This window comes from Mixophyes fleayi, chromosome 4, assembly GCF_038048845.1.
Source record: "Mixophyes fleayi isolate aMixFle1 chromosome 4, aMixFle1.hap1, whole genome shotgun sequence".
NCBI lineage: Eukaryota > Metazoa > Chordata > Amphibia > Anura > Limnodynastidae > Mixophyes > Mixophyes fleayi.
The window spans coordinates 3,577,471-3,589,063 of record NC_134405.1 but is presented as its reverse complement, the minus strand read 5'-3'; the positions used below and the strand labels follow the sequence as shown (position 1 = coordinate 3,589,063).

General features: G+C 47.4%; 2 protein-coding genes across 2 annotated transcripts; one reads left to right on the top strand and one right to left on the bottom strand.

Annotated features, from left to right (window-relative positions):
• Positions 1-222: 222 nt before the first annotated feature.
• Positions 223-2,782, top strand: LOC142149674 (C-type natriuretic peptide 3-like). Its single transcript, XM_075204986.1, has 3 exons — positions 223-563; positions 1,077-1,370; positions 2,334-2,782. Exons 1-2 carry the CDS (start codon positions 477-479, stop codon positions 1,362-1,364), a joined length of 375 nt encoding a protein of 124 aa, XP_075061087.1. The 5' UTR covers positions 223-476; the 3' UTR covers positions 1,365-1,370; positions 2,334-2,782.
• Positions 2,783-3,575: 793 nt separating this feature from the next.
• On the bottom strand, positions 3,576-11,278 carry MPDU1 (mannose-P-dolichol utilization defect 1). Its single transcript, XM_075206159.1, has 7 exons — positions 11,083-11,278; positions 9,017-9,082; positions 6,575-6,707; positions 6,384-6,469; positions 6,189-6,307; positions 6,005-6,115; positions 3,576-3,831 (listed from the first exon to the last, which is right to left on the bottom strand). The coding sequence occupies exons 1-7, from the start codon at positions 11,168-11,170 to the stop codon at positions 3,709-3,711; spliced, it is 726 nt and encodes a 241-aa protein (XP_075062260.1). The 5' UTR covers positions 11,171-11,278; the 3' UTR covers positions 3,576-3,708.
• Between the last annotated feature and the right edge of the window lie 315 nt (positions 11,279-11,593).

The following is an 11,593-nucleotide window of genomic DNA, read 5'->3' as shown; positions in this document are numbered from 1 at the left end:
ACACACAGTACTGTATCACTGACCTCTTACTGACACACAGTACTGTATCACTGACCGCAGGTGACCTCTTACTGACACATGGTACTGAGCTTCCCCTTACTGACACGTCGTACTGATGATTATATATAAGTATAAATGACAATGGGTAAAGCCGCCGCTGCTGTATATTCTCTCTCTCCTGCACCTCTGGAAGTCACTGCGTGTGTTCAATGGGGAGGGGGAAGGGGGTGACATTCCTAAGCCCCCTCTAATGGGGTGAGGGGGTCTCCCTGGGTAACACCCCCCCCCCCTCCACTCAGCTCCCTTCTATATATATATCCGCTCAATCCATCAGCCTCCAGAACTGACCAGTCCTGCCTTATCAGGACAGACACCCACAAATCCTCTGTAACTTTGTAACCGCGTAACAACACCCCCTGGACTGACCCTAAGGAGAGTCTTAGGGCCACAGAAATCATTCATAAACGAGCCCCACAATGACCGCAATCTCAGCCCTGACCGTGGTGACCCTACTACTTGTAGGGGCTTCTGCCAGACCCTCTCCGCAACTCAAACATCTTAAGGTAAGTGAGCGGTTATGTGACTATATAACGTGTGTGATGATGTGAATAGACCTCCTAGTTATCTGTGTGTAAGGCGCTGCGGTATATGAGGGCGATATATATGTTATAATCGCGTCTGTATAATTTGTAGAGATATTACAGCTGTTCTGATAATGACCAGAGTTATCAGATGTGAATAGATATTTACATATCTCCGTACACTTCATCCATGTCTCCTGTATTGCCTCCTAATTACCCCGTGACTCGGTCGGGAATACCCCACCGCCACAGCATGGGGCCATTGTGTCTCAGAACTCAGTGCAAGTGTCTCCTAGACAAATCGTTAGCTCTTTGTGATAGAATGTTGCTTGTAAATCATCTACATTGCTTGTTTCCTTCTGGGGTGTATGTAGGTGGAACGTACGAGTGTGACAATCTCACATCTACTATTGTCTCCACTATCCGTTCTGCCTCTGCTCCCCATCATTTCCACCCCCTATGTACACCCTAATCCTCGCTTCTCTCTCTCACCAGTCTCTACTAGATCTCCTATCCCAAGACCTCTCGTCATCGGAGGAGTCCATGCTGTTGGAGAGTATGGATTATATAGGGATGCCAGCCACTGGCCCCCGCCCTAGAGACACGTTGCTCCCAGCAGATTCGGCGCAGGTGCCCAACAACCGCGCTTGGCTCCGGCACTTCAGCGACTTCATGAACAACCAGAAGAAATTCCGGGGTCGCACAAAGAAAACGGGAAACGGACGTGGATGTTTTGGGATGAGACTGGAACGAATTGGAAGTATGAGTGGATTGGGGTGCTGACACCAGGTAAGGGGGACTTTAAAGCTAGAGTCCTAATAACTCTACACTGTGTATAAAGGGGAACCCCATAGTAGAATTATCTGCATCCAAACATCTGTGTGAGGTGCAGCAACGAATTCTCCTACAGAAGGTTCTGATATATCCAATTACACAAACCACTAATGGAACATAGTAACGAGCCAGCCCTATCTTCTCCTACAAGTGATACAGCCCAGTTATCCAACCCTCAAAATTCATGGTCATAATCCAGATCATCACCAGAATCCATTAATGTAATCCGGATCACCACCAGAATCCATTAATATAATCCGGATCACCCTCAGAATACATGGTCCTAATGCAGATCACCCCTAGAATCCATTGTCATAATCCAAATCACCCCTAGAATCCATTAATATAATCCGGATCACCCTCAGAATCCACGGTTCTAATCCAGATCACCCCCAGAATCCACGGTCCTAATCCAGATCACCCCCCGAATCCACGGTCCTAATCCAGATCACCCCCAGAATTCACAGTCCTAATCCAGATCACCCCCAGAATTCACAGTCCTAATCCAGATCACCCCCAGATTGCACGGTCCTAATCCAGATCACCCCCAGAATCCATTAATATAATCCAGATCATCCCTAGAATCCATCAATATATTCTGGATTGCTCTAGTCATCATAATCCAGATGAAGCTGAAACATTCGCTCATGTATATTTTTCCTTACTTGTACCTATTACAGCATTGATTTGGTGGTAGTTATGGGCTGGAAAGCTTGGGCACTTAAACAGTTAAGGTCTCCATACACAACGTATGGGTCTTAGGATGGTCTACAACTAATTGGCCTCACATCACAGCACAACTGGACTGCCCAAGTTTCGTATGGGCACCTATAATGCCTGGTCTGCCTTATTAACACCGTACTGTAATAGGCTGCTCCTCAGTCCGGTCTAATACTTTGTCTTTCCTTTGTACTGTAGGTGTATATTGTCCATGACAAGTCCCACTTCGGGATGATCTCCTCCACTTTCCCTGACCGCAGTCTCTGGCTAACTCCGACTGCTAGCAACTGAGAAACGACCTCCAACTAGATGACCAGAGTGCCCTCTCCCTTCACCGACGACCTCCGCCTCACGGAGAGAACATGATTGTGCTTTGGATGAATTCCTATGTGAAGGACACCCCGTTACCATGACCTCAGACCATCAATTGTACATAGTTCAGGCTTTGTTTGCTGTTGTGTGGACCTCCAAACGGGGATACCGAGGGGTGTACAGCCCCTGCCTCTTCATGTGAGGACATGACAGTATTTCTGCTTTACATACATAGTAACTGTTCCTTCCTGATCTCCAGCTAACTCTTTACATCACTAGTCTCCTATCGCACACATGGTTTATAGGAACGTTACCTAATCATGTTAATAAAACCTTTCTCACTGTCTGTTGTGTCTTCCATGGACTAAGGTCGCTATTATATCTTAAATACAGCGTGTTCTTTAACCCACTCACCAGTACTGCAAATGGGGAAATTGCCTTCTACTACTGTATTATTCCTATACGTTATATGCGTTTCAGTACAGACGGTGCAAAGTAACAAAGGTTATGCCGACATCCTGTGAGTACAATGCTGGTTAATTAGCTATATCTCTTAACAGTGGTTAGAAGGACATACACACATTTCCTTTAATTTCACTTTCTTGTCATTTCAAATAAAAATAAATAAATAAATAAATCTTAATTTTAGGTATATTTAGTTTGCCGTGACAGGAGGTACAAGTAAACTAATGGCAGTTCCTGATAACTCACAGTCTGTATAAAACCAAGTATAACGGTGTAGTTGCAGCATAAACAGGTGACGGAGGTTAATGTTGGAGTGTGACCTGCACTACAAGTTCCTCAGCACAAGCGGGAATAAAGCCTCAACGGTGAAGGGGTTGAAGGAAAATAGCAACGAATCAAATATAAAACATAGGTGTAAAGTGATGACGCAAGGTAATTCTCCTTTGTACCACCACCGTAGCCTCACAACCAGACGGCAAAGTCCGGACTCTTCCCCTGACCTCCCCCCCAGCTCCCTCCCTCCACTCTCTTCTGACCTTCGTGTCTCTGCTCCACCCAACGAGCAGAGTGGAGGCCGCTGTAGAATATTCTATGCTCTCCGATACGTTGCGGAATTATATTATTATTATAGTGATACTCTAATAAATCACAAACACATGAAAATAAAACTGATTGAAGACTTCATTGTAAGATAAATTTCAGCGGCTGTGGGGGGACACACGATTGGGGGGAGGTAGAAGGTGCGGAGACACCGGCAATGTAGGGACAGGAATGATTTACATAGACAATAATCTCTTTAGCTTCTCTTTTTCTTCCCCGTAGAACTGACATTCCAGTAATACAGCAACTGGGCACCAATCAGACCATTACATGCTGACGATACCACGTATGTCAGAGACATCAGGGGGTCTCCAGTCTCCTGCACAGAGAGAGACACATGGTAACACCCCCACATAACACAATAGCACTGTGACACCCTGCACCCCAAGAGCCCTCCTCACACACTACACCATGCCATATATACACACACAGCCCAATACAGACTCTCATATACACACACACACACGCCCCACCTCCCAGTACAGACACTCGTACACACACACACAGCCCAATACAGTCACTCGTACACACACACACCCCAATACAGACACTCGTACACACACACACAGCCCAATACAGACACTCGTACACACACACACACACACACACACACACCCCCCAATACAGACACTCGTACACACCCACCCCAATACAGTCACTCGTACACACACAGCCCAATACAGACACTCGTACACACACACACACACAGCCCAATACAGACACTCGTACACACACACACAGCCCAATACAGACACTCGTACACACACACACACACCCCCCAATACAGACACTCGTACACACCCACAGCCCAATACAGTCACTCGTACACACACACCCCAATACAGACACTCGTACACACACACACACACCCCAATACAGACACTCGTACACACACACACACCCCCCAATACAGATACTCGTACACACACACACACACACACACACACCCCCCAATACAGATACTCGTACACACACACACAGCCCAATACAGACACTCGTACACACACACACAGCCCAATACAGACACTCGTACACACACACACACAGCCCAATACAGACACTCGTACACACACACACAGCCCAATACAGACACTCGTACACACACACACAGCCCAATACAGACACTCGTACACACACACACAGCCCAATACAGACACTCGTACACACACACACACACACCCCCAATACAGACACTCATACACACCGCCCAATATAGACACTCGTACACACACACCCCCAATACAGACACTCGTACACACACACCCCCAATACAGACACTCGTACACACACACCGCCCAATACAGACACTCGTACACACACACCCCCAATACAGACACTCGTACACACACACCCCCAATACAGACACTCGTACACACACACCCCCAATACAGACACTCGTACACACACACCCCCAATACAGACACTCATACACACCGCCCAATACAGACACTCGTACACACACCGCCCAATACAGACACTCGTACACACACACCCCCAATACAGACACTCGTACACACACACCCCCAATACAGACACTCGTACACACACACCCCCAATACAGACACTCGTACACACACACACCCAATACAGACACTCGTACACACACACCCCCAATACAGACACTCGTACACACACACCCCCAATACAGACACTCGTACACACACACCCCCAATACAGACACTCGTACACACACACACCCCCAATACAGACACTCGTACACACACACCCCCAATACAGACACTCGTACACACACACACCCCCCAATACAGACACTCGTACACACACACCCCCAATACAGACACTCGTACACACACACACCCCCAATACAGACACTCGTACACACACACACCCCCAATACAGACACTCGTACACACACACCCCCAATACAGACACTCGTACACACACACCCCCAATACAGACACTCATACACACCGCCCAATACAGACACTCATACACACCGCCCAATACAGACACTCATACACACAGCCCAATACAGACACTCGTACACACACACACACACACACACACACAGCCCAATACAGACACTCGTACACACACACACACAGCCCAATACAGACACTCGTACACACACACACACAGCCCAATACAGACATTTGTACACACACACACACAGCCCAATACAGACATTTGTACACACACACACACACAGCCCAATACAGACATTTGTACACACACACACACACACAGCCCAATACAGACATTCGTACACATACACACAGCCCAATACATACACTCGTACACACACACACACACACACACACAGCCCAATACAGACACTCGTACACACACCCCAGTACAGACACTCCTACACACACACACACAGCCCAATACAGACACTCATACACACACACAGCCCAGTACAGACACTCCTACACACACACACACACACAGCCCAGTACAGACACTACTACACACACACACAGCCCAGTACAGACACTACTACACCATGCCATATATGCAGAGTGTCTTACCTGCACAGAAGTGAATATTCGTGCTAATGACCCAAGAAACAATAGTGCAATTGTCACTGCAGATAACTGCCCGGTGTGACCATTCTTATAGTTCGTTATTGCTTGGATAAGCTGTGGGGAAAAGAGACCATTAGAAGTGACTGGAGGAGTCAGCACATTACTATGTAACACACACGAGACTTACTCTGCTGACAATAACGGCTGGCATGTTGGCAGCCTGCAGGATGGTGACTAGGACCATGGGTATGACAGGAGACAGGAGGACGGCCACCAGACAGAAGTACACGCTGAGGAACAGTATACCTAGGTAATAGGAGAGCAGGAGTCAGCGTCAGAGGACGGAGAGGAGACAACGAACGCTGTACCACACACCACATACCCCGAGGTGTCCGTCCACCCAGATGCTGGATCAGGAATCCGATGATAAGAGTCTGTATCATGAGGAAGAGAACTTCACCCCAAGCGCTGCAAGAGAGAGATAAAGGGGGCGTAAGACGCGCCTCGTCTCATACATGGCTGAGGACACAGACCGACCACGACAATCCCAGCCTGGGCTCGGACGTGTCTCACCTAAAGGGGAACTGGTGTGTGATGCTGTACACCATGGTGCCGGTCAGTGCCACTAACTCCAGGAGGATGGACTGGAAGCTCAGACCCTCTGCTGTGCCCGATCGCAGGACCTTGACTATCTGCGGAACCTTCACTGGGAACGTGGAAGAGATATCAGTATGCGCACACTTGGAGTAATACAATGCTTGTTATAATCTAAGTAATGATACATGGGGCAATGTCAGCTGTCAGCATGTAATTATAGTGTGACAATGGACATCTTTCCTAGACCCGTACAGTCAGTGTAATACGTTGCTTCACCTGTAGGTGTCACCATTAGTGGCTGGACAAGAACTCAGGATTGTTTTACACTTCGCAGAGACGTAGATGTTAAGAAAACAACAACGTAATGATGACAATACTGAGCCTTTCAGCCATAGTTGGTGCAGGCAAACTACTCCTGCATGCAGAGGGAGACTGCGATGTATGGCAGTATATTGCACACAACTGACTCTACCCAAATGCATGCAGACATGGACAAGAGGTTCAGTTGTTGTTCAGATCAAACCCTAGAAAGGGTAAGAAATGAGATCTAAGTGACTTTGACCATGGCATGATTGTTGGTACCAGATGGGGAGGTTTGAATATCTCCGAAACTGCTGCTCTCCTGGGATTTTTTTTGATAGCAGCCAATTAATCTACCAGTATGTTTTTGGAGTGTGGGAGGAAACCGGAGCACCCGGAGGAAACCCACGCAAACACTGGGAGAACATACAAACTCCTCCATCTCTGCTGCCAACATGTAGGTGGTAAGGTCAGAATATGGTGTAAGCAACATTAATCTATGGATCCATCCTGCCTTGTGTTACCCGACACCTCAAGCTGGTTCCACCAACATGACAATGAGATCAGTGTACTCCAATGGCCTTCAGACACCAGATCTTAGTCTAATAGAGCACTTCGTAGGTTAATTGGCTGCTATTAAATTGCCCTTAGTCTCTCTCGGTCTGTGTGTGTATGTTAGGGGATTCAGACTGTAAGCTCCAATGGGGCAGGGACTGATGTGAGCGAGTTCTCTGTACAGCGCTGCGGAATTAGTGGTGCCATATAAATAAATAGATGATGATGATGACCTTAATGATGTGGTGGAACAGGAGATTCACAACAAGAAGGTGCAGCTGACAAATCTGCAGTAAATGAGTGATACTATCATGTCACCATGAACCAGAGTCTCTAAGGAATCAGTGCTAGCCAGGTGGGTGCAGTTGTAAAATGTTGGAGGTTATTGCCCACACCTGCCAGGACTGGTCAGACTGGTGGTCTGATTGGGATTAAACCAAGGGGAGATGGTCCAGTTGGATCCTGGTCAGCTTTTAGGTGGGTTAGGGTCCTGGTCGGATCTCTCGTTGGTGTATGCTGGGCAGAACTTTGACCCAAGGATCCTGTACAGACCCTTCTACTACATGAATTTGGACGAAAACTTCAAAGTGGTAATATAGGAACCCAAAAGACATACTAGAGGGTTGAGGTCCCGGTTGGACCTCTCGTTGGTGGTGGCTTGGCAGAACTATGACCCAGGGAGCCCGTTCTGGGCCTTCCACTGGTTAGATTTTGAGGACATCTTAAATGCTAATTATTTTTAAAATGTTGACAGTTACATCAAAATAATTGATAACTTAATGACTTGAAGAGTTAAACACAGGCAGTAGTATTATAAGAGACCTGTCCATATGAGAATATGAATATATTATAAAGACGAAAACACCATCTACGCTAATTATACTGGGGGACGGGGTCCCTGTAGTCACCTCCTCAAAGTAGGACAACAAAAAAACTGAATCCCGAGGAGAGGAGATGGCTTTTTACAGAGAGGAGGAGCTTCCATTATTGTTCTGTCCCGCTGGTGACACCTACGGGTAAACCTCACACATTGCAAAGAACGGATAAAAAAAAACTATTTTGGGGAAAAATGCTGAAAATATTGCTGAAAGAAGACAGACACCCCATACAGCAGACATCAGTACATGCTACAGTCTATATTGGTCTGCAATACCTGACATTGCAGTTAATTAAATGACAGTTATAACAAGACAAACACTAGTGTCTAGACAAAACTGTGTATAGTACAAAGACATCGGTACAACATACACAGAGAACAGTAATGGTACGGGCCACGTGAAAGCTGTATATTGTACCAGAAACCAATATATAGGTTCAGATCAGTACAGGACATTACTGGGTAGCTATGGAGGCCACAGAGTCACCAGGAAGACATCTTCTAAAGTGCTACATAAATAAATGTTGATGATGATGAATATGTGGTATCACAAAAGTACAGTGGAACTAGTAATAGCTACTGAAGGCGGCTAAATACCTCTGATTCCATCATCAATGCCAGGCTTTCAGTATGGAAAGCGATTGGTGCAAAATTTAAAGAAAAAAAAAAAAAAAGAGAGAACTCACCCATTACAGAGCCAACAATTATCCCAATTCCCAAAATCTTACTGATGAGAATTTTCAAACATGGAACTGGGAGAAAGAAACAAAATGGGAGAAATCATTTGTACCCATCATACCATAAGATTCCAGCAGACATATCTCTTATTTATTATATCACTGTCATAATCTCATCAACCATTCATTCTCCAGAAGGATTGGACTCAGTATCACCAGGAGAGAGAAAGCTGGCTCTCCAATCACTACTAAACTGCTACCATCCCTTCCACCTCCACCAGGGAGCCTCACTACCCCCACCAGAAGACATAGGTATGTGCCCCATCATTGCAAAGACCTCATTAACCCTTCAACTACCACCAGAAGACATACCTCTATGTGCCCCATCATTACTAAGACCTCATTAACCCTTCCACTACCACCAGAAGACATACCTCTATGAGCCCCATCATTCCAGGACCTCATTAACCCTTCCATCCCCACCAGAAGCCATACTTCTATGTGCCCCATCATTACTAAGACCTCATTAACCCTTCCATCCCCACCAGAAGACATACCTCTATGTGCCCCATCATTCCCAGGACCTCATTAACCCTTCCATCCCCACCAGAAGACATACCTCTATGTGCCCCATCATTACTAAGACCTCAATAACCCTTCCACTGCCAGAAGACATACCTCTATGTGCCCCATCATTACTAAGACCTCATTAACCCTTCCATCCCCACCAGAAGACATACCTCTATGTGCCCCATCATTACTAAGACCTCATTAACCCTTCCATCCCCACCAGAAGACATACCTCTATGTGCCCCATCATTACTGAGACCTCATTAACCCTTCCATCCCCACCAGAAGACATACCTCTATGTGCCCCATCATTCCCAGGACCTCATTAACCCTTCCATCCCCACCAGAAGACATACCTCTATGTGCCCCATCATTACTAAGACCTCAATAACCCTTCCACTGCCAGAAGACATACCTCTATGTGCCCCATCATTACTAAGACCTCATTAACCCTTCCATCCCCACCAGAAGACATACTTCTATGTGCCCCATCATTACTGAGACCTCATTAACCCTTCCATCCCCACCAGAAGACATACCTCTATGTGCCCCATCATTCTTAGGAACTCATTAACCCTTCCACTGCCAGAAGACATACCTCTATGTGCCCCATCATTACTAAGACCTCATTAACCCTTCCACCCCCACCAGAAGACATACTTCTATGTGCCCCATCATTCCCAGGACCTCATTAACCCTTCCACTGCCAGAAGACATACCTCTATGTGCCCCATCATTACTAAGACCTCATTAACCCTTCCATCCCCACCAGAAGACATACTTCTATGTGCCCCATCATTACTGAGACCTCATTAACCCTTCCATCCCCACCAGAAGACATACCTCTATGTGCCCCATCATTCTTAGGAACTCATTAACCCTTCCACTGCCAGAAGACATACCTCTATGTGCCCCATCATTACTAAGACCTCATTAACCCTTTCACTGCCAGAATACATACCTCTATGTGCCCCATCATTCCCAGGAACTCATTAACCCTTCCACTACCAGAAGACATAGCTCTATGTGCCCCATCATTACTGAGACCTCATTAACCCTTCCATCCCCACCAGAAGACATACTTCTATGTGCCCCATCATTACTGAGACCTCATTAACCCTTCCATCCCCACCAGAAGACATACCTCTATGTGCCCCATCATTCTTAGGAACTCATTAACCCTTCCACTGCCAGAAGACATACCTCTATGTGCCCCATCATTACTAAGACCTCATTAACCCTTTCACTGCCAGAATACATACCTCTATGTGCCCCATCATTCCCAGGAACTCATTAACCCTTCCACTACCAGAAGACATAGCTCTATGTGCCCATCATTACTGAGACCTCATTAACCCTTCCACCCCCTCTCTCTGTTGCATCCCTTGACCAGGCCTCTTACCCCAGCCAGACCCTGCACTGAGCCAGTAGGGGTAAGGGCAGTTTGGGGTTACTGGGATCTGCCCCTCCTGTAGGGGGCAGCAGACATTCTCCTGCTGTTATACCGTGCAGCAGGTTATAGTTCAGGAAGAACTCATCATAGCAGCTCTCAGGGAGAATCCCCGGGACCAGCAGGGACCGTATCGCCTCCATGTTCCCCCCTGTGTGTGAGACACTTCCTGGTCCACACACCAGGGCACCCCGGACATCCGTCAGCTCGCACCAGCCATGTTGGTTGGGGTACCGGAAGTTCCGCCATTACAAGTGAGGGCAGCTTCCGGTAGGGGCGCGGCACAGTGGCCGCCCTGAAGACAAGGATGTGGTGGTTGGGGCAGCGGAAGTTCCGCCATGACAAGTGAGGTGCAGCTTCCGGTAGGGACGCGGCACAGTGGCCACCCTGTAGACACGGATGTGGTGGTTGGGGCAGCGGAAGTTTCGCCATGACAAGTAAGGGCAGCTTCCGGTAGGGACGCGGCACAGTGGCCGCCCTGTAGACACGGATGTGGTGGTTGGGTCAGCGGAAGTTCCGCCATGACAAGTGAGGGCAGCTTCCGGTAGGGACGCGGCACAGCGGCC

What these genes read in the sequence shown, in the direction of transcription:
- LOC142149674 (XM_075204986.1), top strand. Translation starts at nt 477, where the DNA reads ATGACCGCAATCTCAGCCCTGACCGTGGTGACCCTACTACTTGTAGGG. An exon ending in CGCAACTCAAACATCTTAAG is followed by an intron (nt 564 to 1,076) that starts GTAAGTGAGCGG and finishes CTCTCTCACCAG; the next exon opens with TCTCTACTAGATCTCCTATC.
- MPDU1 (XM_075206159.1), bottom strand. Translation starts at nt 11,170, where the DNA reads ATGGAGGCGATACGGTCCCTGCTGGTCCCGGGGATTCTCCCTGAGAGC. An exon ending in CAGCCGTTATTGTCAGCAGA is followed by an intron (nt 6,116 to 6,188) that starts GTAAGTCTCGTG and finishes TTTTCCCCACAG; the next exon opens with CTTATCCAAGCAATAACGAA. An exon ending in GAATATTCACTTCTGTGCAG is followed by an intron (nt 3,832 to 6,004) that starts GTAAGACACTCT and finishes CTCTCTGTGCAG; the next exon opens with GAGACTGGAGACCCCCTGAT.